The following is a 27,409-nucleotide window of genomic DNA, read 5'->3' on the forward strand; positions in this document are numbered from 1 at the left end:
CCCATTTTATCAGCGGCAGATTCAAATCCACCGTCGGCTGCTGTTGCCGCACGGCGGAGTAAACGGCGGGGCGTGCTCGGTTGATTACGTCATAAGAGAAACTGATTTTCTACGATAGTCGGCCATATTGACTTGGGCGTAAGAACATCGAAAGCAGTCCCGTGCCCATTGCGTCGCGCTTGCAGTTCGAAGTAAATGGTGCATCGCCGTTGTTGGAGGAGTTCTCGGACCGGGTTGGATTTTCCATGAGCTACGACCGTCCCGTCGTTCGAGGGATCTGAAGATATCAAGGTAGGTAAACGAGTTTCGTCTGGACTTTAGGAAATGGTGCGAGTATGGGCCGTGGCCGCATCCAGCGTCGTCGCCCCGCGTTTCGACGTACCTGTTTCGTACTCGTAGTAGTCGTTTGTCGGCGGAATTGGAACAAGAGTTGTTTACGTGCTTACGGTAGAAGTTGATCCGTTAATCATTCGCGAGAAACAAAATCAGTGCTTTTTGCCTGTGTATCTACTCGATGACTGTACGTTTATCTATGATCTCATCCTGGGGCGCATTATTTATTTAAGAAAGGATCGCGTCAACATCCTGTAGGTGAGCTTACTAGTTTTCTGATTTCACTTATTGCACTACTCGATGTAACACGATTTATAGCCATTTGGTAGTACTGTGTCTACACTCGGTATCAATTACGATTTTAACAATTATCGAGATTACTTTCATTTAATAAGAAGCGGTTTACTCGCATTTGTACTACGAGTGTTTACACACAAGTTCATTGCATAAAATTGTTGTCTACCCATCGCGAACACTCTTAAACATTTCCAGCGAGAGAAGACATCGTTCGCGAAGCGGTGTGAGAACGTTTACTTACGTTCATCGAAACGTGTATTTGACATACTCCTACGTAGAGAGGTAATAATGTCACGTCTATTTAATTAACAATACACGGAAACGTCTGCTTGGTCCGGTTAATAGTGATTTCCGATGTTACTAACGCGTAGGTTCTATGTAGTTGCATGCACTTAGCGTGTTAAATTGTTATGAAATTGGACCGTGGAACGATTTTATTGTACGACGTTATTCAGGGATGCAACTGCATCCAAGAATTCCGGTGAGCAACGGAATCAATACAGTCAAGATCGAGCCGGGTGCATTCTTTGCGTGCCGTGTATCATATTTCATTGGAGGAACTATCGTGCATTCTCTCGCCGAGCGTGATACATAAATCGGGACGCACAGAATCTGCTGCAAACGACGTTACTTAAGGGAGAATCAGAATGCTTATACTGTCGCCGGGTCAGGAATGATTGATGCCGACGATTTATCTTCGTATCGTTTCACGTTTTCGCCTGCGACCCTCGGGGCAGAGTGCTTTTGCGAAGTGTGCCACACGCTTTTATGCCGAGCCGTACACCGCCGCTCTCTCCTTTTATATTCAATTCAACGAGGATGTTTCCAATTACTTATTGCACCTGAGAAACTGCCGCAAAGGGACCTCTGACAATAAGTCCAGACCCATTAGACATTCATTTTTCGACTCTTCGCTCGTAGAGATTGGATAATTGGTGCGATCACACCTTTTACGTGGTAGAAGCTTTCGACGTTTTTCCGGCGAGCACTCGTTACGAGCAATTAGGTCAATTATGTACTCTGTCGCGGAGAGACGCCAGCGTTTTTGAAAGATGCATCAGCTCGGTCTGGTCTCTGACCGCCTCCGCCGATCGATCGGACCTCTCCGTCGCTCATTTTTACGATTATTCCTGTAACGCGACAGCAGCACGCGAATACGCGTTTTAGAATCGTACTCGCTCGTTCCAATTTAACGAGAACACGGCATCAAAGAAATATTTCAATCATCCTAATCGTTTCAAGTTACGTAGCGGAGGCCGGGTAACGTGTACACAACCGGTCGTGAGTAGGTATACACCTTGGTCAATTTGTAGCAGTTCGTAAAGCGACGAATCGACGTTCACATGAATATCCATCTTTCCCTCGTGTTTTAGCTGATATACGAACCGGGAATAGGTGGAAGAATGGGTACTCTTCGTATCGCAGTGTAAACCGATTGTGTACCCAGGATTATTACCGCAAACGGTGCACAGCCGTTAAACCAGGGCAAGGAAGTGTGCTTGCGATGCGTACGTAGGTGTGGCGTTGATAGATGATGCACGACACGGCTGAAGCTACAATGAACTTGGGTAGAATCGAGTTTACACACCGTTACAACGGCGTATAACTTATCTTCCTCGAAGGACGGTGCACGCTCGTGAACTGTGACACGAGTACCGCTCGAATATTCTGGCCTGTTACCTCGTGCAACCCGAAATCAGGATAGATGGCAATTAAACTCCGTCCCCTCGGGAATTTGACTCGAGGATTTCTAACGTGATACATTTATGAACTCGATACCGTTCACGGCTATTTAATTGCTGGATTTAAATTAAACCTTCGTAGTAGGCGCGGGAGGAGTTTCGCACCTGTTAGCGTAGTACGCGTTATAGTAAACGCACTCCAGTCGATTCACGGAAATATAATTGCCGGTGTACTTATACCTGGCTTCCGCAGAGTGATCGCCGGAAGTATCGACGCGAAAGAAACTCGTAAGATATAGTGTAAGCATTAACACGAGGCGTGGTTGCGACCGTCACGTGCTCCACCGCGTTGCGATTAGAATCACATTAGCGATCGGCTCGAAACGGACCTTCGCATAATCTGCGATAGTATTCGGAGCAGTGTGATGCATATGCAAATGCATCCTGTTAATCGCATACTATTTCCGGCCGTCGTTACTGCGGATTCACGCCTTTCTTCGCGTTCACGGCGCTCGTCATTTCGCCGATTGATCACGTGTGCAAGTAGAACCGCAGGTGATTTCTTTTTTCACTTTTTTCTGTTTCCACTCTCGTGACCGCCTGCCGCATCTAATCGCCGAGCGTGTTTTCTACTCGACGAATCCCCCGCTATGCGTTTATTATTTCTTATCACTCGGCAGAACGTGAACCATATTTTTGCACTTTCGTTTCCAGCGGAGAAAGGGTATCGAGATCGGGGCAAGAGGCTCGGCGATGTTATTCGCGAAATTCCGGATAGATACGTACTACTGAGGGATTCGAGGCGCACCGAGAACGTCGAGCGATTTAACCGTGGAAAACCAGAGCGGCAATAACGGCTGGCCTCGCGGTGTAACAGCGTATCGCTGCGTTACGGTAGGCCACGGCCTATTATCTCAGTTTACGCGGAGAAAAAAGGTGCTCGTAAAAACTGGCCATTGTCATTGAACCAAACCACTGCCACCGGTAGAAATGAATAGCACAGGAAAAGGAACGGTTCACGATTTGCCCGCGTTTGCTTCTGTTCTCTCGATGAAAACCCGAGCGCGATTGGAATTTAAAGAAACCGGTTTTTCTACGTCTTTTCCTTGGATGTTTGCAGTCCCGGCCCAGCGGGACTGGTATCGATTTTCTTTTTTAAAATTATTACGCCGGATTTACCGTAGAACCGATCGCTTCGAATCTCCGAGTATTTAACGACGTTGTAAATTACTAAGTTACACGTGAGTCATCGAGCACGCGATGCACGGTAGAAGTGGTTTTATACGCTTCGGTCGTTGACGAGCTCTCGAGCTTTTAATTTTACGTGCACGTAACAGCCCCCCTCTGAACGCTCGTCGACGAATCCTCGTGTAAAAATACGCGAGGGAGTCGTACCGCGTTTAATTAGAGTACAACCACTCCCCAGTCTCGCCGATTCGTTAATCGGGCTCGGTTCGGATCAACTGTTAGCTCTTTTGCATTTTATTTGTCGACAAAGCGAGGAGATCCACGTGTCACACGATCGTTCGCAAAGTGCGTGAATTCGTTCTCGACGCAGGAGTCGGAAGAGTTCTGGTCGGTGAAATTTTCGTGGATGGTTTTTATAGCTTTCAGCCCTTTAATTTCACGCATCAAAGAATCCTCGTCACCCTCTCTGACCGTCGCCTCTCGCTCGACTCCTGCCGTCTCACCCCGTCGCGATTTCTGCCATTGAGACTCGCGACAGAGGAAGACCCGCGTTCAACGTCGCGATGAAAGAAAGGGTTGAACGAGGGAAAAGGGAAAAACCCGCGTGGAACCCCTTGGTTCGTCGCGACGCGTCTGCACGGCGCCCGATAAAAACTGTCCCAACTCGCGTTACCCGCCCCTTCAACCGAGTGAATCGACCGTGGAGTAAATCTCTGTCTGCGCTTATACCAAAGTTCGACCCTCGCGAGAACGAGCGCCGATTCTTTTTATTCCATCCCCCGTGGAATTTCGCCTGCACCAGAATTTTCACGCGCGAGATATTTACTCTTGTCGTTCTCGTGCCTCCTCATAATTTCTCGTTGACGCACAGGGAATACGAAATTTAATACGAATGTGTAATTATTCGTTTCATAACTCGATGACCCGATCCACGAGCTTCGCCCCTGTTTCGATCGTCGTCTCTTGGTACGGGCTGAAAAATTGTCAATCCGCATGAACGTCGATCGATCAAACATACCCCCAGGGGCCGATGCTTACCCCTTGCATATCTCTGGAAGAGCCGAGTGGATTTTCATCGGTTTCGTACGAGCATGACGTAGGAGTACACACGAGGGATTTAAATGCCACGGTCCGACGAAGTGTTTCATTCACGTACGAACCACCACCACCACCACCTGGCTGGCTGGGTTAATAAACCTTTGTCGCGCATGCATATGCGAAGCTGGCTCGCTTTCTGACCATCGCGCTTCGCGCACTTCCGTGGTCGTAGCTTGCAGAATAAGGGTTTCGCCGATCTGCTAACCGCGTTCCATTGGTTCGGTTCTTTGATACTCACGAGCAACGTATAGGCAATTATCATCGAAACCCTTTACCTCTTCTCAAGATTTTCATTTAGAACTCTTCCTCTGAACGCAATCGAATAAATCAGAGCCTGGCAACAAGCCAGGATCTCGATCTCTGTTTCTCGGATGCGTTTCGTTTCTGCGCTCTATCTCAAGAGGTATGAATTCATTCATTACAAACGACGGTCGTTTAATGCAGCCCGAGGACGAGTCTCGTATCCACGTAGGTTCACCGAGAAGAGAGCGTATACGCGATGCGGCGTGGGCGTGTGCCGTGGATCACGCGACCCTCGTTCACAATGAGCCCTTTGACATACGACCAAACGAAGCCCACGCGTCTCTGAAAGGATCTCCGCGTGGCGTCGGTGGAAAAAAAAAACGAAGCGGATTCTTTCAGACCGGCTCCGGTTCATTCAGCGAGGCTTTTAAACTTTCAGCTGACCCGTTAGCGAAACAAGACGATCGACCGGTTCCTTCTACGTGTGTCTCTCGCGGAATCGAGTTCTCCCTCCGTTTCAAGTTTCCGATGTCTCTCTCTGATATCTATCACGGTACCGATCGCGGTCTGATGCGGTTTCAGGCGCCTTTCTTATCTATTATTAACGGAGTATCGGCGAAGCTTCGTTTAATCTGGAATTACGATCCTACGTCGGGCCAAAGTTTCGATATCGAGACAAAATCTGATTACAACCTCTCTATCAGTTTTCAGACGTCGAAACCAGTTTTCGAACGAGTTACAGTTAATACGATAAGTAGACGAGTCGCACATGCTACGTGACGCGTCATCCTGTCTACTAATCGGTACATTACTTCACCGACGTGGAAAAGAGCAAGGCTGGTTCCAGCGATGACGGCATCAGACCGATCGAACTCACGTTTTATAAAATCCAACGTGATCTTCACCGACATATAAATTTGACCTCCGTGTAATTTCAATTAACACACTGCGTACCGCATAGAAATTTCTAAGACATACGCGAGGTACCGTACGTTTCTGGCAAACTGCACGTTATTTAAAACATCATAACTGTGTTGTATACCAACGATATTTAGTATTGAACCCCTTCCGGTAAAATGATGAGTCTAACTCGTCATTGGGATTGTATGAAACTTGAGAGACATTGAAGAATGATTCATTTAACGATGCATTGGCTATATAATCAATCCCAAAAGTTTATGTACCTTAGAAAAACGCATTTCTTACAATTAGAAAGAAATCAGACGTCGGAACAACAATGCTAATAATAAATAGCTACGTGCTAAAAAGTATAGAGGGAAATATCCAATTAATTATTGACGATAGCGAAAAGTTTATTATACAGAAATTGTAGGCACTGATGTCCTCTACAAGAAAGATTCTATGTATTTCTCTTCTAAGTTGAGTATTTAACGAGTTAAGTATGATTATTTGGCATTTTATTCATGTTGACAAAATCCGACCATCCGAGCGTCGAAACGGCGAACTTTTGAAGAAAAATTTTGTTTTTCCTCAATAACTCCTAAACCGTTGGACCTACGGGGAAATTGCATAGGACCTTTCTTGTAGAGGACGACGAGATCTATAATTTCCATGTAAAAGTTTTGCGCTAGCATTAATATTTATCGAGTTATTGACGAAAAACGAAAAAACAGTTTTTTGCAAATAACTCGTTAACTATCGACGCTAGCGAGAACTTTTTATATGAAAATTGTAGATCTCGTCGTCCTCTACAAGAAAGGTTCTATAAAATTTTTCCGTAAGTCCAGCGGTTTGGGAGTTATTGGCAAAAAACGAAAATTTCGCAAAATCTGAAGGGGTACCCCTTGGAAAAATCTCGGAAAAATTGAAAATTTTTTTTTGTTGTTTATTATTAGCAATGTTCTTCCGACGTCTGATTTCTTTTTAAAAAATGCGTTTCTAAAGTGCATAAACTTTTGGGATTGACTGTGTAGCCAATACATCCTTAATGTTACCGCAAGGTTGTATTGTAAGTTAATCAAGCTTATATACTACAGAATACAACGACTGCAGGTCTGTGGAAATATAGGGGTATTTATCAAAGGACCTGTTGTGTGTGTGTGTGACCAATAGTCTTTCAAGCTATCTTTTCTTTGACCCATCAGAATAATTAGGCCAGAGAATTTCTTGATGTCCTTCTGCGTAAGCGGAGACCACTTTAGTGTTATTATGTTTTGCGTTTCCAACTTCTAACACCAATGAGATCGTTTCATTCGATGGGGATAAGACAGTGTGTTGATATTTAAAGTCCGTAATAGATAGCGCGAGAAAAACAAGAAAACTAGTGAGTAGTACGCAATATATTAGTATGATCTCCTGATCGCGATGAGGGAATCGATAGTTCGATATGAGAAGTTTATCAAATCGTGTTACGGTTACAAAAGCTGTACCTTTTCTATTGAATCGTTGCGCAACGCGGCAGCGTTCCGCAGATTTTATGTAATTACTCCTTTGTCGGGATCGCGGGTGGTTGCGCGGCCACGTAACGAGATATTCGGCCGTAATTGAACGTCAAACCGTGGTTTCCGTTTAATATACACGCGGGCGTCTCCTTTTGTACGCGCTTCTCGATAAAAACTGCCGGGAATCACGGCGAGTCGCGTTTTTCCGGTTGGTTCTCTCGCTGTACGCGATGGTATTTCCAGCGACCAACAGCGTCCCGGCATGCCTCTGATTCCACGCAATTCAGGTGGAATTACTATTTGCTACCCGTGATTGCGTAAAGGTCCGTATTCGAGCCGCTTTCGCGTGTCGATTTGAATAAGCAGACTCGACGAACTGCGTCGGTCAGGGTCGCGCTTATGTCACTCCCCGGCTATTTTTGATCCGCAAAATCGAAACCTGAATTTCGAGGAATTCCTATGCCACGATATTCCTTTCCTTTAAAACCGTTCCCCGAACCCTTCGAGGAGAAGAGGCCAGCCGCGATCGATTGTAAAACGTGCCGGTGCTTTTTTTATAACGTCTTTATCTCGCTCGATAGCGGTGTATTTTGATCATCGCCGACATTATAAATATCGCCGTTTTATTGACTCCGTAACGAGACATCGCTCTTCTCACTCGGTGTATACGTTCTGTCTGTCCGTCTGTCTCGGCCAACGACCTGCGGTAAATGCACACACGTGCCTCTCCGTACGTAACTGCGACCTGTCCTCAAACTTCTTACGAAATCGTCCTACCACTGTTCTCTACGCGATGTTGCTCTTGAACGCTCTACAGATTAAATCTTTTGCTCTTTCGTCCAAGTGAAAGGAACATACGAGGATACGTGGTAAACCTACCATTGCAATAAGAGTAAATCTCGCGAATACTATGTTCTTCGCCCGTAAACAAGGTCTGACGTACACGCGATAAGAATCCGCGAATATTACGTTGACTCAGAACGAGAGGTTTCGTTAAGTAAGGTATAGCTGGTGTCGGGTTTCACTCTTCGGAGTGCACCCCAAGATTATTCCGTATGTGAAATGAACATATTTAACGTAGATCCTACTTAGCTCTCCACGGTACCTTTCCTCGTTAATGAGAAAGGAGTGCTTTATGACCGGGGGTAACTCGAAGAGACCCGGTAAATATTGATTATTTTTCTACGCGGCACCTTCCAGTCTAGACAGGATCTATACTCGTACACGCTGAACCGACGCGCGACTTTTCTTTGTAGTCAGCGATTGAAAAAGCACTTGTATTTGTAGGAGTTATTGACCAAGCAATTAACGTTTTCGCGCCTGAAGAGTGGAAGACGTATACACACGAGGTATTAACGCGTTGCATTGTTTTGGCACAGGGCTGAGATATGCCGGAGGAACAGAAGTCGACTGGTGGCCCGCCAGAAGTAACTGCGGAAAATGGGACCAACTCGCCCACGAAGAGTCCGGTCAGCAAAGGCAAGACGGCAATCGCGAGAGTCACTCTCCTCGATGGAACCGTTAAAGACTTCCATGTAGACGTAAGCTAGCCGTTACGATGAACGCAGTACGAAAGAACGTTTGTTCGGCAGGTTAACGAGAGATCGATCTTGTTTCAGAGAAAGGCGAAAGGTCACGAATTGCTCGACACGATATGTCAGAGTATGAACCTACTGGAAAAAGATTACTTCGGTCTCATTTACGAAGACAGACACGATTCGCGAAACTGGTTAGACCTAGACAAAAAGATTGCCAAGTTCGTGAAAAGTATGTCACTTCTCATCGTCTCAGACTACTTCACCTGATGCTTATCAAAATTAATTTATATTCGTGTCCGCAGACGAGCCTTGGAAGTTTAATTTCGAGGTAAAGTTTTATCCACCGGACCCGGCTCAATTACAAGAGGACATTACGCGTTATCAGCTTTGCCTTCAAATTAGAAACGACATCATCACGGGACGATTGCCGTGCTCGTATGTTACTCATGCTCTTCTAGGTTCATATTTAGTTCAATCGGAAGTCGGTGACTATGACCCGGAGGTACACGGTCATACATATTTAAAGGACTTCAAGTTTGCCCCGAACCAGACTCCAGAGTTAGTGGAAAAAGTAATGGACCTGCATAAGACGCATAAGTTAGTCACGTCTATTAGTTTAGCGATCCTACCGCGTGCAATTGTAATTCACTTCCGAGGAGCAGTCAGAGTGACCGTTGCCTAATTCACAGGGGTCAAACACCCGCGGAAGCGGAACTGCATTATCTTGAAAATGCGAAGAAGTTAGCCATGTACGGAGTAGATCTTCACACCGCTAAAGACTCGGAGGGCGTCGATATAATGTTAGGCGTATGTTCGTCGGGCCTCCTCGTCTACAGAGATCGGTTACGAATCAATAGGTTCCCTTGGCCGAAGATACTGAAGATCTCGTACAAGAGGCATAACTTCTATATAAAGATCAGGCCGGGCGAGTTCGAGCGATTCGAGTCGACGATCGGTTTCAAACTGGCCAACCATAGGGCGGCGAAGAAGTTATGGAAAGTCTGCGTGGAACATCACACCTTCTTCAGGTGAGCTGTCCTTCTCGTTCGATCGAAAACTATTGTCGAGGCGCGATCGAGCATGATGATGTTTCCAGGCTCATGAGTCCGGAGCCTGTTAAGAAAGTGGGCCTTATACCGCATTTAGGTTCCCGTTTCCGATACTCGGGACGAACTCATTACGAGACGAAAAAGACTCCTATCGATAGACAACCTCCGCAATTTGAGAGATCGTTGAGTGGCCGCCGCCCTACGTCTCGCAGTATGGACGGTAAGAGAATTCATTAAATTTAATTTAAAGCTCGACGCGAACGATGTTATGTCGACGGTTTCCATCGAGAGGTCAAGATTTTGACAGATCGTTTACGCTTTGTACAGCACTCGGAGGTCCGAAGCAAGTTGAATCTTACGGTTCAGAGCCGAGTAAGAGGCACACGATGAGCTATGAACCGGAAATGATTCCCGACATGGAGCACATAGATCAGCGGCCTAGTCCAATTAAAAAACAGAAGGAAAAGGTAAAAGGGAACATACGTATTACGATGATAGTTGGTAGGGGATGCATGAAATCATCATGCGAAATAAAGATGATCGAAAATTCATTATGGAACGAATACTTCTGCGGTCTACGCTTTCAAACAAAACGATTTTTGAAATTTTGATGGTAGTTCATCCAATTGATCACCTATATATAACGACATTTTTTACATGCTGCAAGAATAATGCTACGATACGAAGAAATTGTAGAACACCAATTGGATCACTTAAAGATCTTTTACAAAATCATTATGCACTATTTTTCAAATTAAACAAACAATGTTCGTAGCCATGGCATGTTAAAACTTCTTGTGTGCCATGTATTAGATATAGTTGTATGCATTAGATATTCCTATTTTCAAGTTATCAGTACAAATTCAACGATTCGCATGCAAGTTAATTAATACAATGAACGTGAAGTCGACAGTTCGATGAACAGATCGGAATAGCCTTGATTAATTAATTTGCATTCGTTGACATATGAGATGGACTCGAATTTTTGCAAGAACGTAGAGACACGTAGATTTTTCTCGGGATTCGAACACGAGACGTTTGTATGCGATCATTTAATGTCACTTGAACTTGAATTCAATATTCATGCCCCAGTGCTCTGAGCATAAAATGAAACTAACTGACACCTGACTAACACCGGTAGCTCACACGCAAAACAAGTGCCGGAACAACATCAGCTAGCAGTACCAGTAGCCTGGAAGGAGAGTACGATGCAGATCGTGGCAAAAAGGTATAGAATTTCACCTGGAAACATACTGTCATGCATATACCTCCGCCGTTGTCGTGTATCAATCTGCGTGATCATTTGGTGTTTTCTTTTTTTTCGGATGCATGTCGCTACCCCTTTTTCTTTATTTACTCTTTCGCAACCATACGGCCATCGCCTCAAAGCGCTGAACTATTGAATTTTACCAAATTCCATTCACTACTTTTACAAGCATGCGCGAATATAAGCAAAAACATTTGAACCGCTCCGATGCTTATGTTTCGCATGCACAATAATCATCACATGATATCATTAATGAAAATGAGAGACGTCCAAAGAAACGTAACGGTTCACTGGGTACACTGTACAGGAAAGTATCACGACTAACAAATCGAGCAATGATATTTTTTTTGAGAGCGCAGACCGTACCTATATAGTTGTAAAGCATGAAACGTACGCCGGGAGAATGTGTAAAGGAACATGTAGTCTACGATAGCTTAGTGATTAGAGCTGAATCGTGCTTATTGCATGATGCGATGTGTGACCATAAATTTACTTATAGAAACCGGTCGGAGGGATCGCGGTCCTACCGCCCGGTGGTTTATCCAAGAAGAAAAAGGATAAGCAAAACGAGAACGAGAGGGAGAATCATAATGATCTAAACAACTCTGATTTAATAAACGAAAACGCTATTCTTGACAACAGCAGCGCGAAGTCGCCGAGTAAGAAGGAGTTGAAGAAGAAGGAAAAAGAAACGCCCGAGAAGAAAGATAAAGAAAAGAAAGAGAAAATAAAGGTAAGTGCGTTATTTCGCTATCTGTATGCCGGCTTAATATAATTAGCGAGAGAGAGTATAGTTCATCGTATAAGCTTGTCTCTGGTCAACGATTTCCATGCACAACGAAATAAAAATTTTATTCTTTTTCCGATGAATCTCGTAAATATATTTTGTGATCGGGACACATGGTCGTGCACGGTTGTTAAAAAGAACGAGTACATACAGCTTTTATTAGTTTCTTTGCAATACATTTGTAAAAATGAAATGTACTAGATATACAGCATGTCTTTGGTATTGCATGTTTTTGATTAACACAAAAGAGTCCAATCGGCGTGCTCACGTTTGGCAAGAAGGACAAAGATGACAAGAAGAAGAAGCAGAAAAAGGGTAAAGGGCCAGACGAATCAACGGACAAAAGCGACACGGAATCGAACTTGTCTACGTCAGAAAAGAAGCAGCCTCCGTCCGAAAAACCGAGCACGGAACAGACGAAAGCCATCTCGGGATCTCCTCAACAACCCAGTTACACGAAACCCTATGATTACGAAGAAACGGAAACCTCTCCAACGAAAAAACCTTTCACTCCGCATGGATTTTCGTACGAAGACAGACCAGCGTCTCCGGAGGTTCAGAATCAACGGTCACCGACCGGTGAAAGTCGGAAGGCTACAGGATTGGCTTTCAATTACGCCCCGGGCGAAGAGAAGAAGGTAGCCGAGTCAGCGGAGAAGAGGAAGACCAAAGACATCGACTCGAAGCCGCCTTCCGGATTGAAGACTCCTGGTTTGAATTATGTGGAGTCCGCTGGATTGAAGGAACAGCAGAAAGCTTTAGCGAAACCAGGCGCCAAACCGGACGATAAGAGTACGTCAGCCGTTTTGATCGCAGCTGAACAACAACATCAAGGTGCTAATTACCAACCGACCGTGGCTCAACCGCCCGCCGCAGATGCCAAGCCGGAATACCACATCTTGCCGCTCCCGGATGGTTCCAAGGTGATCGGAGGTGTTATTTATACCAAAGACGGTAAATTGTTGGATCAAAGCAATCTCGGGCCGGATAATAGTAAGATAGTGAATGGGAAAGTGTGTTCCAAGGATAGTAACCCGATTAAAAAATCCGAATTCGGCCCGCACGGAATTTATATTAATAACGGATTAATTACAACGAAGGATGGGAAACCGGTGAGTCAAGAGATTTTGGGCGTGGAAAGGAATTTTATCAGAGATGGAATCGTGTATGGTTCTAACGGACAAGCAGTCGACCAATGTTTCTTGGGCTTGGAACACGCATCAGTGAAGGATGGTAAAATCGTAGGAAAGAATGGAAAAGTGATACAATACAATAAGCTAGGCTCCGATGGAACGTACATAAAGGATGGTCTCATATTCTCGTCCAATGCGAAACCACTTACCCAAGGATCGTACACGATAAACGGGAGCTATGTCGTCGCGGGAGTAGTCTGCGACGAAAATGGAAGACCATTGCATCAAATTGCTTTGATACCCGACGAAACTTACATCTACGATGGGTTAATTTGCGGTACAAACGGCAGTCCAATTTCTCATGGTATTTTGGGCCATGAGGGACACTACATAGCCGAGGGAAAAGTCTATTCGAAAGAAGGTAAACCGGTCAAGCACGAATCTTTCAGCTCGGATGGCTCCGCGATAAAAGACGGTATAATTTATTCGAAAGATGGCAAGTTTTTAAATCAGGGTTCATTATTACCTTGCGGCGCTTATTTGAAAGACGGCAAAGTCGTCAGTAAAGATGGCAAGTCGATCAAGCACGCGTTCTACAAACCCGATGGGAGCTTTATAAAAGATGGTATCTTGTTTGGCAAGGATGGCAGGCCTCTGAGTCATATACCTTTGATAGCTAATGGAAGCTTCATCAAGGAAGGCGTCATGTACGATAAAAGCAATAAACTGCTGTCGCAAAGTCTTTTTAAACCTAATAATATCGTTATTAAAGACGGAATCATTTATGACGCAAACGGTGTAATAGTGTCCGATGCTTTTCTTGGCCCGGACGGCTCGACGATAAAAGACGGAATAATAATTGGAAAGGATGGTAAACCTGTTAAACAAGAATCTTTCGATTCGAATGGGAGTTACATAAAGAAAGGAGTGATCCATGCGAAGAATGGAAAGCCTCTTAATCAGGACTCTTTGGTACCCGAAGGGGCATCGATCAAAGACGGTAAAATATACAATAAGGACGGCAAAGTCCTGAAATTTTCGTTCTTCAAACTAGATGGAAGTGTCGTGAAAGATGGTCTCGTGTATGCCAAAGACGGTAAACCATTGAATCTCTGCTCGGCACTTTCGGAAGATAGCTTCATCGCGAACGGAGTGATCTTCAATCACAACGGGATGCCCGTGTCTAAAGATATGTTTGGTTCTGATGGTTCGTACGTCGCTGGTGGCATAATTCACAACAAAGACGGCAGGATAATATCCGAAGGTGTCTTCGGGCCTGATGGAAACGTCATTAAGAACGGACTGATCGTGGCCAGCGATGGAAGGCCGTTGACTCAGGACGATAAAGGACCGGATAACATAGCCGTGAAGGATGGAAAAATTGTGGATGATCAAGGGAATCCGAAGAACATGGCATCCATCGTTCCAGATGGATGTTACATCCGAGACGGTGTCGTTTACGACAGAAATCAATGCCCCTTGAAACAAGGAGCGTTCAAGCCCGATGGAAGTTACATCAGAGACGGTCTTATATACGGATGGGGTGGGAAACTACTTAACAGCGGCAGCGAACTCCCCGTTGGAAGTTACGTGCAAGAAGGTAGAATCTACGGAAAGGACAAACAACCGCTGGAGCACAGTTCCTTCGGCATGGACGGAGGCTACATCTCTAATGGATACGTTTACGGGAAAGACAAACAGTTGCTAAGCCACGGATTGTTCGGTAACGACGGTAGTTGCATAAAGGACGGATCGTTGTACGGTCCCGATGGGAAACCGCTGAATCGAAAGCAAACTGTAATGTTTGTCACGCTCGTTCGTTACGGTTTGATCTGTGACCGCGACGGTAAGCCATTGAAATCTGGTCATTTCGATGAGGATGGTAGTATCGTCAAGGACGGAAGAATTTACGATCGATCCGGTCAACCCATGTCTCAAACTTCTTATAGAAACGACGGAAGCTACATAAAGGATGGTTTCCTTTACACGAGCAATGGGAAACCGCTGTCTCAAGGTAATCTACCACCCGAGAACAGTTTCATTCGAAACGGAAAAGTCTTTGACTCGAACGGGCAACCGTTGACGCAAGAGGCATTCGGTCCGGAAGGCTTGAGAGTGGTGAACGGAGTCGTAGTGGATAAAACTGGGAAACCTTTGAAGCAGGCAGCTTTTGACGGTGAAGGCAATGTTGTGAAGGACGGTTTCGTTTGTACATCGGCCGGAAAGCCACTGGATAAGTATTACACGGTGATCACCATCACTTTGGTTCGCAACGGCCTCTTGTGCGGTAAAGATGGAAAACCGGTGAAGCAAGCACCGTTCGGAAACGATGGAAGCTACGTTAAAGATGGAAAGATTCACGATAAATTCGGCAAGTTGATGAATCAAGAGATTTTCGGAGACGAAGGAGCGTATCTGAAGGACGGCGTTGTACTGTCTAGTACCGGGCAACCGTTGGACAGCGACACTATCCTGAAGGATGTGCAGGACGTGACAAAATCGATCTCGAAAACGAAGAAAGCGTTGGCCACTGCTCCGACGATCGTGAAAACCACGACGAAGCAATCGGTGGTAAAGGACCAAGACGGTGTAACGCAGAACATCGAAGAGAAAGTCGAGGATCTTACTCCTGGAGGCACGGGCCAAGTAACAGTCTCGACGCAGCTTAACAAGGTGATACTACTTTTGAAATAATATCAGTTGTTAAAATACGTAGCGATATAAATAACTGGTTCGCTGAGTGTAAGGTAAAAAGATGATATAGATATCAGAGATTGTAGAAGCTTTTCGACAGTTATTTTTTATTGAGAAACCAGTATTATTTTTTACGATGTTTATCGTAGATGTTGTTATGTGATACTTAGTCGTTGAGTGTTCAAGTATTGCATGAAGTAAATATGTTGTTATAAATGCAGTTTCTAGACGAGCAAATTTACGATCATCTTGAAACCAGTGCATCAAAGATGAAAGAATAATTCTATACCATGATTCTTTATATTATTATCGCTTTATTACGAGACGTTAGTTATCTTGTAGTTGTATTTAGGCAGAGGCAACAGACGATGGTAGAGCCCCGTACATGACAGCGACTGCTGTTACGACACGTACCGCTACGATGCACGAGGATCTTGAAAAAAATCAAAAGACGAGCCAGGTTCGTGATTCATTACGTACTTATTCATTTCTCCAGAAATTTGAATCGCTTAGAGCTCGTCATGTATACACTTTGAATTCACCCGTGATACGATCAACGCGTGATCTCACAGGAACGTAGAATTATTTTTGTATGTATTTTTTTTTATATCAGGTAGAGGAAAAGACCGTAGCGCACACGACAGCGACCAGTGCGACGAGACAAGAGCAGAGAGTAGTGACCCAGGAAGTACGAACAACGAGCCACGTGCTGTCCGGTGAACAGGTAACGATTCGTTTAGAAGATAAATCTAATAAAAGCATACGAAGCTCACCCCTAATGGACGTAGCATGTAAGCATTTATATGAACAGTCACACGAAGTGTATCCTAACATTCAATCATCGAAGTGTATTATCGTTATATATATATATATATGTACATGCCAGTCGCATTGTTGGAAGTTCGCATAGCGTCACGAGGCTTATGATTTACCCAGTAATACGTACATTTTATTCGATTTTACGAATAAAAATCATATGCACATTCGATATACATATCACAGAATCATACGAAGGGATTACAATTTCTATTTAATAATGCATCCATAATACTTAACTCGGTCGATTAATAAAGTTTAACAAACATCATTCTCATTTGACTTTTTTTATTTTTTTTTTTTTATTTCTGTAATTAATTTCGCTGGCTTGGTTAACACATTGCATGGTGTAGCTGTTCAAACGAAGGCTCAGTACGTCCAGTTCGAGCAGCGACGATTCAGGTACACCAATTGACCTCGAAGACGATCAGCAGGCTTTCTACAATCAATACTATCAGGTAAATTCGATGGGGATCAATTATACCGAATTAGGAAATCACGAAAATTCAAAGCAGTTAGAGAGTTTAGTTCTGAGGATGAATCTCCGTCAAGGTACACGTTCAAGTATGTCGCGAACGAACGGGAGTCGTCGAAGATACACTGTATATTTAATACTCGGACCACGTTAATAACTTAATGCTTATCATGTAATATGGGCAGTTTAATAATACTTATTAAGTCGTAAGCACTGGTTTTGAGGTATTAATCATTAATCAGCAAGGGCTTTAATATTTTAAACAATGCTTTGGTTCTTGCATTAATATAACTGTACAACGTTGAATCACCACATTGACGTAGAATGTGGAACACATATTGTTCAACTGTAATTAAGGATTACTGTAAGCAGTAATTATCGTGTAAATGTACTTTAGGGTGAACCAGCCAGCATTGAAACAGAAACGCACGTGTACAAAGAGGGACCAGAAAATAACGTGGCGAGCACTACCACTGTCCCATTGACAGCGACCGAAACCAGGAAGGTAGCTGTTGAGAGTGACGATGGTATGTACAGTGCGACTGGAGAAATAGTCAGTTCTCAGACGATATCCAGTAAAACGCGCACTGTCGAAACGATAACGGTAAGAGTCTACGTTTAGACCGATCGAATCGAACTGAATTGGGAAGTGGACGAATAATTTTCTTACACGTCGATCATTCTTTAGTACAAAACCGAGAGAGACGGAGTCGTGGAAACTCGAGTAGAACAAAAAATAACGATACAATCGGATGGAGATCCGATCGACCATGACCGAGCGTTGGCAGAAGCGATTCAAGAGGCGACCGCTATGAACCCTGATATGACGGTGGAGAAAATAGAGATTCAACAACAGACCGCACAGTAACGTATTGCAAACATCTAACATGGTCAAGTTATCTCTGAAATAAAGGGCACTCTTCATCTAAAAGATAAAAACGCTGGTGATTCGATGATGAACGATGTAGAAAAATTGATATAATTGATACACATTGTTTCTTATGAAAAATATGATTGTACGATGTGTTACGAGCTTGAATTCGATTGAAAATCGAGTTATTATAGAAAGAATATTGACGGTACCTCGTACCATAAACTGCAGTGTTCATATTCCGTGTATGTATTGTCTACAGAGAGACACGTGTATGTATGCATAGAGATGTATGTACGTAGACGAGGAAAGAATTTAATTATAGTTAAAAGAAAGATAAGAGTGCCCTGAATTATAGCGAACATGTTTAAGTGATATCTCATAATTAATCCGCTGATTTGAAATTGATTAAAGCGATGCCCAATACTCGCGATATCGGGAATTTAGTTATCTCTAATTTTCTATTTTGAACAACTTCATCTTCGAGCCTAATGTAAACCAAAAACACAGAAAAACTATTAAAAAAAAGTTGATTACTCAAAAGTACGTAACTATATTATTAAATATGCGTCTCGAAGTACACGAGTACAGTATATTATAAATATAAATGAATATATATATATATATATATATACATGATTTGTATGGATTTAACCAGATGGAAAGTAACAGTGCAAAGATTTATAATATGTAAGTGAGAGAGGATGCACAGTAAAATTCGTTGATTACGCTTCGTGCGATTTACCTGTAGCTTCTCTGCAATATAATTTCCTTTTGTATAGATCAATTATATTATTTGTGAGATACTTTCTTCAAAACTGATGCTGTATAATGTTTAATTGTGTGACAAAGTCAGAGTTCGCTAAGTACGAAGAATATTAATATATACATTACAAGAATATATAGATACATGTAACAAATATTTACGATTAATCGACGAAGAGATGAGTCTACAGGGTTTCCGAGAACTTTTTAGTATTACTACGTTCAGCAAAGCGAAACGGAATAAAGCTAAGGCGTTATCAGTACATCGTTTATTTAATAATTTAAATTTACGAGTCTCGAAACTGTGTAGATTCGTTAGAATTAAATATAATTCAAAGATGATAACATTAATACGATTAATATTAATAAGCTAAAGAATTATATGTATGTATAACTTCATACCAAGAGCTACGATGCATTGGTCAGCGTATATGTCTAAATTTAGCTGTAACTTTTGTAGTTCTTAAGACTACAAGTTGGTATAAGATTATCTCTTTCGTTCAATAGTTTATTTAACTTTTTGTATGAACAGAACACAGAAATACTGGTAAGAAGGAGGAAAGGCTGAATAATCCTGAATTTAACGATAAAAAATGATTAAGAACGCAAGCTGTACTTTGCAAGAGACAAAGCTATATAAATTATATAAAGTTATAAATATTAAAATACATCTGCTGCTTCGTATATTTGTGTATGAACAGTATATAATTATATATACATATATATATATTGTACATGCGGCAGTTATTAAGCAACATTAACATGTGCATATCACACCGTAGGAGGCTTGGTTTATACCTTTGTTCTTTCGGGAGATCGTTCAAACGTACGCTTGCATTTTGCACAAAGCATTTATTTCACGTATTAACGACGAAAACATTTTTTACTTTTCTACATTTTACACGAGTCGACGTGACGAGCTAAATAAAACGTTTATACATACATTAGTTTTGTAGCGGTTTACAGTCTTTATTACGACTCGTAAATTTCTCGGAGTCAGTATTGTTACATCGTATTATGTCAATTCACGGAAGGATCATTAAAGATTACGTGGAACAAAGGGTAATCACTGACCATCTACGTGCGAGTTGCATTTCGTTTTCTATGTTATAATTTTGTTATACGCTGGCAGCTGATTAACTGTTTTCGATTCATTAATCTCATTTAATTGATAGCGTTAGTACACAGTTTATAAAACATGCTCAACCACTCGATTAGTTACTTTCCATTTCACTTGCGAGCAACTTTTATATACATTTCGTAGACCGATGTTTGTGTCTCGATATTATAAGAGAGAGAGGGAGAGAGAGAGAGTAAAATTACGATGAAGAACAAATTTATTTTCTACTTGTACCTTTTTATACACCATATAATTCCATAATTTATAATAAGATATTTTTCTTTTTTATTGTACCTAACATTCCATGCTTATAGTAACTAACACATGTGTATATATATATTAATTATTATAAATGCCTGTGTCATTTAAGACTTATTTATTCGTTTACTCGTACAATTACGATTATTATAATTTTGTGTCGGCCCTGCTTGAAGATGTAAAAACAATTTTTCCCATCGCTATTTTGTATCGAGTTAAGCTTTAAACGTAAGATCATGGATCTTCAAGCAGTGTACAAATTGTAGTTAATAGTATTTTGTACTTTAATACTCCCGTCGTTCGTTCAGCGATAATACAAAAAATGATATACGTATACTTAATATTATAGAATACATAAAAGCATTTTATGTGTATAGAAAATTCTTCGTAACCGTTTTTAAACCGTGCACGTTCTGTTATATTTAAATTAGAATCATTGTTTTACACGCATGAATATCAATGTACTTTTATTTTAGTTTAAAACAGTGTTACGTTGATGCACATTAATATATATATATATATGAATGTCGCCTTAGTGCTAGAAAGTTGTACAAAGCGATTGTAATTAGTTCTCCAGCTTGTTTTTATAATGATTTGCCATATATTTATTCCCAGCGCAATTCGATTCATACATTTTATTTTCACACGACTTTCCAGCATGCAGGCAGTAATATAAAAATTATTTAATACCCGTACGTATATTATAAAAGAATAAAAAATGAGAAGTACGCAATGAATTATAAATAATTTCTTTTAAAAAGAGAGTGCGTCAATCGGCGTGAGGGGCACCTGTAGTTCTAAGCGATCTTTTCTCTGATTCAAATCGGTGGCAGCTTGATGACTTTATTATTCAACACTGATCGTGTACTACTGTACGATCGTTTCGCTTTGATCACGTTGCTCCAGAACGGTCTCGGAGTGAAATGACCATTCTTTATAGTATTTCCAGCTGCCGCTATGTGACAATGATTAAATTACAAACGCTTTCAGGCGTAGTAAAATAGTTTAATTATCAAGTTACCTATTTTCCAAGATGGGAATATGTGCGATTGGCTATCACAGATCGTGGTTGATATCGCGACAGGCAATTTCGGACCCGAAGGTTGAAACATAGCTCTGGATATTGACTCCTTTAACGCTGCTGGTAAATTCAGCGATCCTATAAACCGAATCATTTTATTTAAACTGTAGTCATCGAACGAAGATCACCGATGACTACAATACTTGTAATATCTTGATCCAGCGTGCTCAACGACTTCCTCATGTGATAAAGATGTTTCTTCACTTTGAATCTTTTCATGAAACACCGGCATACGTCCGTTATTATTTTTCCATCGAGAGTATCTGCAGAGTGGTTCCACGTCGATTACAATGTGAGTACTCTAAAGAAAACGTTTTCAAGGCTGCGTACTTATTGTATCGTTATTCGCGATAAGATTCTCCTTGTATCTGTAATATCGTGTTACAGGATTTCCTTCTAGGGACAGGTCTGTTAAAGAGATCAGGACACTTATGCTATCGGTCAGATCGTCGATATCATCGATGGAATTATTCGTGGCATCTAAAACCTGCAGTTTTCGTAATCCCTTGATGCTGCTCAAGGATGTTACTTTGTCACCCGAGATGTTCAACACTTCTAAACAAGTCTGTTATCGGGAACTGCATTTGAGAACGGTGCGTTTAGGAAATAACGAGTCGAAACTTACGGACAACGTGAATACGCTTCGTGGATCGAAGCATAACATTTCTCCCGAAGGTAGCTTTTGATTTTCTATTTGTAAAACGGTCAAATTGTTTAAAAGTTCAAGACCCTCGACCACTGATATTTTATTGTACCCTAAATAAAGCGTTTGTAACTTCTCGAGAGAGTCTAAATTCTCTATTTTACTTATCGCGTTGTGCTGGAGATACAAATGCGTCAAATTCGATGCGAAGTGAAGATTCTCTATCTTCGAAATGTTGTTGTTTTGTAAATATATTACTTTTAAATTTTTGTAAGAGACGAAATTCCCCTGGAACAATGTAATTCTGTCTACGAATCGTTCGTAATTTGACGTAGTTATCCGCAGAGGATCACTTACGATACTGCTGATGAACATATTATTCATCCGTAAGTGAGTCAGTCCGTATAGTTGGCCCTTGCTCATTCTCTTGCTAAGAGACTTTTGTAATTGAGCTTGAGAACATTTTCTTTCAATGTATTCGGCAGTTAATCTCACCATGATCACAGAATTTGATTGAACACGGGGTAAACTAAGCGGTACGCATGTGATTGATCAAACATTTTCCAGGCAAGCGCACGTTTTATACGCGTTGCCTACAGAGCTGTTGTCTCTGATTCGAAGGCTCGTGCTCGTGACTGAATATCTCGACTTCTGGAAAAGCAATTTTAACATACTATAATCCAAATTGAAGCTGCAAATTCAGAGAATAAGCTCCTATTATCCCATGTTATCCCATTCCACGCTATCATCGTCAATTAACGAGTAATTGAAAAGAAAAAACTTTATCGCTTATTCTTAATCGATTAACTTTAAAGACGTGCGCAGAGGATCTATTCAGGTGTCTCTCAAGTTTCTACTGTTTGGAATTGTATGAAACTTGAGAGACATTCAAGAATGATTCATTTAGGGATGTATTGGCTATACAGTCAATCCCAAAATTGTATGTACCTTAGAAAAACGCATTTCCTATAATAAAAAAGAAATCAGACGTCGGAAGAACAATGCTAATAATAAATACCTACGTGCTAAAAAGTATAGAAGGAAATATCCATTTAATTATTGACGATAGTGAAAAGTTTATTATACTGAAGTTGTAGGCACTGATGTCCTCTACAAGAAAGATTGCATGAATTTTTCTTCTAACTTGAGTATTTAACGAGTTAAGTATGATTATTTGGCATTTTATTCATGTTGACAAAATCCGACCATCCCAGCGTCGAAACGGCGAACTTTTGGAAAAAAATTTCGTTTTTCCTCAATAACTCCCAAACCGCTGGACTTACAGAAAAATTGTATCAGACCTTTCTTGTAGAGGACGACGAGAGCTACAATTTCTGGGTAAAAAGAATTGGCTAGCATTAATAGTTTACGAGTTATTGACGAAAAACAAAAAAACAGTTTTTTGCAAATTACTCGTTAACTATTGACGCTAGCGAAAAATTTCTACATGGAAATTGTAGATCTCGTCGTCCTCTACAAGAAAGGTCTGATACAATTTTTCTGTAAGTCCAGCGGTTTGGGAGTTATTGGCAAAAAACGAAAATTTCGCAAAATCTGAAGGGGTACCCCTTGGAAAAATCTCGAAAAAATTGAAAAAATTTTTTTTTTCGCGTAATATCGAAAAATGCTTCAAATAAAAGTTGTTTTTCTTCTAACTTCGATATTTAACGTGTTAAATACGATTAATTGGCATTTATGGTCTGCTCTGTTACTGTGAGTATGGTACACTAGGACCGTTTCCAATGAACGTGGTTCTACAAAGTTCGAAAGCTAGAAGGCGAGTTTCTTTGCGACCGGATGATATTTCAACGTAAACTATCTACAAATAAAAATGTGTATAGCAGTGATAAATAACAATTGTTCTATTGTATTTTCGACACGATTCTAGACGAAGTGAATGAATCTTGTTGTCTCAATAAGACAAGGAAAGAATAAACATTTATTTATTTAACTTCTGAAACAGCTACTATGCCTTGTTTGTGATACAAATTATTTAGCTATTACATGGTTGAATTTTGCTTCGATTAGCAATGCTATGTCATTATTTGAAATGATTAAACAGAATGAATTGATGACGGTTTGCTCCATTGGCGTTGAATATCATTGAATATTGAGATGACTGTCGTTGATAACAGACTATCGCAGCAATTACCATTCTTCAATTCAACGTGTATAAAATTTAGTATGTAGCAATGTCGTGAGATGTCAGAATGTCGCTGATTGTTTCGCACGTGTTACGTTGCCACGGTTTAAATAAGCTTACTAGCTCGATCAGATTAGTAGCGACAGGTACCCTACATAAATCACGATCGTGTCTTGTGTCACAAGAATCTACCAGAAATATGTCGTATACAACCGTTGAAAGAGGAACATTAAACAACACTGATTACAGACTTTATTTCAGTAAGTAATCAATCACCTAACCTTAACTTTAATAGGATTTTCCCGAAGGTCAAACCAGAATGTCGGCTTTATTAAAATTGCAGAATGTGCGAAATATTCGTAGCGGATTTCCTCTACTTTCGATGATGTGTTAATACAATTCAAAGATCGAACTCATTTATTTTTGTTAACTGATTCATGCATGAGCGTGACGCTGACGATGCCTATATAACATTTTATTTTTTTTATTTTCATGTATGAAAAGTTCCAAAGTCCTTCGAAGTTACTACGATTTCTAGTTGATCATTTTTATTCAATTAAGAATAGGTTTAGTACGTAGCATGACATTCGACTTATACAAAACGATTTGAACGAATAAATAATTTTGAACAACGACATACGATGTGTGATCATAATTCGTTCCAATCAATCGTTTATCTATTTATCGTTTCAATTGTAAAGCTTCGCCAATTTATCTTTGCTGGTCATATCGAATAGCTATTAATCAATTTTCTAAGAAGATTGATTAAATTTTATTTCGACGTCAGTTATAAATTTTTTATATTTCCTATATACCATTTGTATTATAGAAAATGAAGATGGCCCAATATCGCCCATGCATGACATTCCACTTTATGCAGATGAAGCTAATAAAATAGTAAATATGGTAGTTGAAATACCAAGATGGACAAATGCAAAGATGGAGATTAATCTTAAAGAAGCATTGAATCCTATTAAACAAGATGTTAAAAAGGGCAAAGTGAGATTTGTGGCTAATTGCTTTCCCCATCATGGATACATATGGAATTATGGTGCTCTGCCACAGGTATATTACAATACCAATTAAAGCACAAAACAATTGGTAATTATCTGATGATGCAATTCTTCCTTGATGGCATTGTCTACTTGGCTTAAAGAATGATATCATCAATTTCATTGGCATTAGTTCATTGAAGAAAATGAGTGATTGCATGATGCATACACATGCATAGCTTGCTGTGTATGAACGCTGTCTTATCAGCCTTATGTAGACTCTTGTATTCTTTAGTTCAAGGGCATCTGTATATTTGCCAGTTACGATTATCTTGCAATACTCAATGTTCTACTTATTTACTTCCTCTTCCCAATTTGATTACTTAATCCGAGCTTTGTTCTATATAAATTTAACAAAGTATTCTTTTACATGTTACTTTTTTTGTAATAGACATGGGAAAATCCGGAAGTACTGGATGAAGCTACTGGGTGCAAAGGAGATAATGATCCCATTGATGTCCTTGAAATAGGATATAGAGTAAGAAATTTTGTATTACGAGCAATGTGACCTCGCATATTAATTTATATACAATGATTCATTAGGTAGCAAAGAGGGGAGAAGTTCTAAAGGTGAAAATCTTAGGCTGTGTTGCACTCATCGATGAAGGTAGGTGAGATCAAATGAACAGTTAAGAAGTGTTTCCACATGTATTTTGTTGTTTCAGGGGAAACTGATTGGAAGATTATCGTTATTGATGTCAATGATCCCTTGGCAGATCAAATGAATGGTAGTTTTATCTTCTGTCTACCTGTCTTATTCGTTTATTAATTAATTTCAAATTGTGTGAATTATGTTATAGATGTATCTGACGTTGATAAGCACTATCCAGGATTAATGAAAGCCACTATTGAATGGTTTAAGATTTACAAAATACCAGATGGTAAGCCGGAAAATCAATTTGCGTTTAATGGGGATGCGAAACCGAGAGATTTCGCTTTACGCATAGTGGAAGAAGTGAACCAGCACTGGCAGAATCTCATCAAACGAGACGCTCCCGCAGGAGGAATATCATGGTTTGTATGTTTATTTGAGAAAGAGACAAATGATGTTCGGGTATGGTTTAACAAAAATATTGTTTGCAGTGCTAATACAACTATAGCGGATAGTCCGTACAAAATTAATGTAGAAGCTGCTGAAGAAGTAATAAATAAAACACCCGAACCGCTGAACGCCTTAGAATTGGATCCAATTGGTAAGTTACGAACGTTCGATGTTAATTTTAGTTATCGAATGAAAATATATTTTAGTGATTGTTTGCAGTTGATAAATGTTACTTCGTAGAAATATTGCAAGATAAGTTATAAATTCAAGATACTAATCTATGATGTTCTCTGGAAAGTTCCTGTGATTGTATTTTCTAACATTCTTTAAACATTAAATAATTGCTATTAAAATATTCTGGTTTCAGTTGATAAATGGCATTACGTGCATCTTAAGTGAAACTAAGGGGATATATTCACATCGATACATCTATTGATATCTGCACACGCTTGCTTGTTTCGAGGCACATAAAAGACAGAATTATTTCCACAATTTACACACTTCATCATAAGTTTTGATAGGATCAAAACTCGCAGGCAGTGTTTCTGTAATAAAATTAGTGTCTCCTTGCAGAAGCGAAACAAGCATCTACGCACAGTAGATGTATATCTCAATGCTCTTATTTATTTTAATATATTTGCAATTTAATGGGAAAGTGTGTATAAAATTTTGTAACCAGAGGAAGTATTCTCATTACTGTATCGTACATAATATGTACAACGGTCGAAATGGGCACTAAGGAGGTAGATGTACTCCTTTTATTGGTTGTGATGCAACTTTCCATAAACATTCAGGAATAGGGTATCTTAGACGAATAAGATTATTTTTTCTGTAATTTGCTACACTACAAATATGCAATAGAGTACGTAAACGTCTATTATTTTTCCTGTTACTATTCTCAATACATATCCTATACATCCACTATACCCTGAAATTTAATTTTAAAGGAAAGGTAGTTTATACTTTGTGGTTCCGTCGAACGCACGTGCTTAACTACTACATTCCGTAGGAAGTAGTCTCCGAGGAGACATTCGTGTCTGTTACGTAGCGTACTTAAACGTACGAGCAACGGGGCAAATATATCGTGCTGCAGGACACTCGCCTAAGCCAGATCGGAAAGACGAATTAGCCCTTTGGTACGATAAATTCCCAATGAGATATAATATAAAATAAAAAAAAGTAAACTGACGACCGAAACGAAAAATAATTTATAACAGTCGCACGTGGAATGTTCTCCACAGCTTGTCCTGTGCAACAATTATCATTGCTATTGAACGTGCATAAAATCGCGGTAACGTTTCCTCGTTTGTTTCTTCCGGTGATGTGATCTATTTTGTAGAGGAAGTGTGGGACATTGTCTTCTTAGTTTCCACTCCCACGGGAAGTGCAGGGAAGTGTTCTACCCGAGGAAAATAGCTCAGGAGAGGGTAGG

General features: G+C 40.8%; 3 protein-coding genes across 8 annotated transcripts; 2 read left to right on the plus strand and 1 right to left on the minus strand.

Moving 5' to 3' along the window:
• The first annotated feature begins 44 nt into the window (after window positions 1-44).
• Window positions 45-20,753, plus strand: cora (erythrocyte membrane protein band 4.1 like coracle). 5 transcript variants are annotated; one of them, XM_018036180.2, is made up of 15 exons: window positions 45-291; window positions 8,623-8,784; window positions 8,863-9,010; window positions 9,084-9,378; window positions 9,471-9,809; window positions 9,878-10,050; window positions 10,158-10,297; window positions 10,972-11,058; window positions 11,597-11,830; window positions 12,133-15,690; window positions 16,064-16,171; window positions 16,325-16,435; window positions 16,881-16,985; window positions 17,400-17,606; window positions 17,691-20,753. In XM_018036180.2, exons 2-15 carry the CDS (start codon window positions 8,632-8,634, stop codon window positions 17,868-17,870), a joined length of 5,838 nt encoding a protein of 1,945 aa, XP_017891669.1. In that variant the 5' UTR covers window positions 45-291; window positions 8,623-8,631; the 3' UTR covers window positions 17,871-20,753. The 5 variants fall into 5 exon arrangements, with proteins under 5 accessions (XP_017891669.1, XP_026675060.1, XP_017891670.1 ...); XM_026819258.1 differs by lacking the exon at window positions 45-291 and adding an exon at window positions 396-591; XM_026819259.1 differs by lacking the exon at window positions 16,881-16,985.
• Window positions 20,754-20,784: 31 nt separating this feature from the next.
• LOC108631945 (protein phosphatase 1 regulatory subunit 42) lies at window positions 20,785-22,722 on the minus strand. Its single transcript, XM_018036192.2, has 6 exons — window positions 22,098-22,722; window positions 21,723-22,028; window positions 21,428-21,662; window positions 21,241-21,360; window positions 21,038-21,175; window positions 20,785-20,971 (listed from the first exon to the last, which is right to left on the minus strand). Exons 1-6 carry the CDS (start codon window positions 22,236-22,238, stop codon window positions 20,835-20,837), a joined length of 1,077 nt encoding a protein of 358 aa, XP_017891681.1. The 5' UTR covers window positions 22,239-22,722; the 3' UTR covers window positions 20,785-20,834.
• Window positions 22,723-23,514: 792 nt separating this feature from the next.
• On the plus strand, window positions 23,515-26,854 carry Nurf-38 (Inorganic pyrophosphatase Nurf-38). Of its 2 annotated transcripts, none has more exons than XM_018036169.2 (8): window positions 23,515-24,143; window positions 24,713-24,948; window positions 25,327-25,413; window positions 25,479-25,542; window positions 25,601-25,663; window positions 25,736-25,949; window positions 26,019-26,128; window positions 26,197-26,338. In XM_018036169.2, the coding sequence occupies exons 1-8, from the start codon at window positions 23,951-23,953 to the stop codon at window positions 26,238-26,240; spliced, it is 1,011 nt and encodes a 336-aa protein (XP_017891658.1). In that variant the 5' UTR covers window positions 23,515-23,950; the 3' UTR covers window positions 26,241-26,338. The 2 variants fall into 2 exon arrangements, with proteins under 2 accessions (XP_017891658.1, XP_017891659.1); XM_018036170.2 differs by lacking the exon at window positions 26,197-26,338 and adding an exon at window positions 26,345-26,854 and having other exon boundaries at window positions 23,516-24,143.
• Window positions 26,855-27,409: the final 555 nt, after the last annotated feature.

This window comes from Ceratina calcarata, unplaced genomic scaffold (genome assembly GCF_001652005.2).
Source record: "Ceratina calcarata isolate Rehan_Ccalc_2016 unplaced genomic scaffold, ASM165200v1 scaffold98.2, whole genome shotgun sequence".
NCBI lineage: Eukaryota > Metazoa > Arthropoda > Insecta > Hymenoptera > Apidae > Ceratina > Ceratina calcarata.

Bases quoted from the DNA above. Each gene is read 5' to 3' on its own strand.
- LOC108631945 (XM_018036192.2), bottom strand. From the start codon at position 22,238: ATGGTGAGATTAACTGCCGAATACATTGAAAGAAAATGTTCTCAAGCT. The intron at 22,029-22,097 runs GTAAGTGATCCT...ACATTGTTCCAG, and splicing joins ATATGTTCATCAGCAGTATC to GGGAATTTCGTCTCTTACAA. The intron at 20,972-21,037 runs GTAACTTGATAA...ATTGTCACATAG, and splicing joins ATTCCCATCTTGGAAAATAG to CGGCAGCTGGAAATACTATA.
- cora (XM_018036180.2), top strand. From the start codon at position 8,632: ATGCCGGAGGAACAGAAGTCGACTGGTGGCCCGCCAGAAGTAACTGCG. The intron at 9,379-9,470 runs GTTAGTCACGTC...CCTAATTCACAG, and splicing joins GACCTGCATAAGACGCATAA to GGGTCAAACACCCGCGGAAG. The intron at 17,607-17,690 runs GTAAGAGTCTAC...ATCATTCTTTAG, and splicing joins GCACTGTCGAAACGATAACG to TACAAAACCGAGAGAGACGG.
- Nurf-38 (XM_018036169.2), top strand. From the start codon at position 23,951: ATGTCGCTGATTGTTTCGCACGTGTTACGTTGCCACGGTTTAAATAAG. The intron at 24,949-25,326 runs GTATATTACAAT...TTTTTGTAATAG, and splicing joins ATTATGGTGCTCTGCCACAG to ACATGGGAAAATCCGGAAGT. The intron at 25,414-25,478 runs GTAAGAAATTTT...ATGATTCATTAG, and splicing joins TCCTTGAAATAGGATATAGA to GTAGCAAAGAGGGGAGAAGT.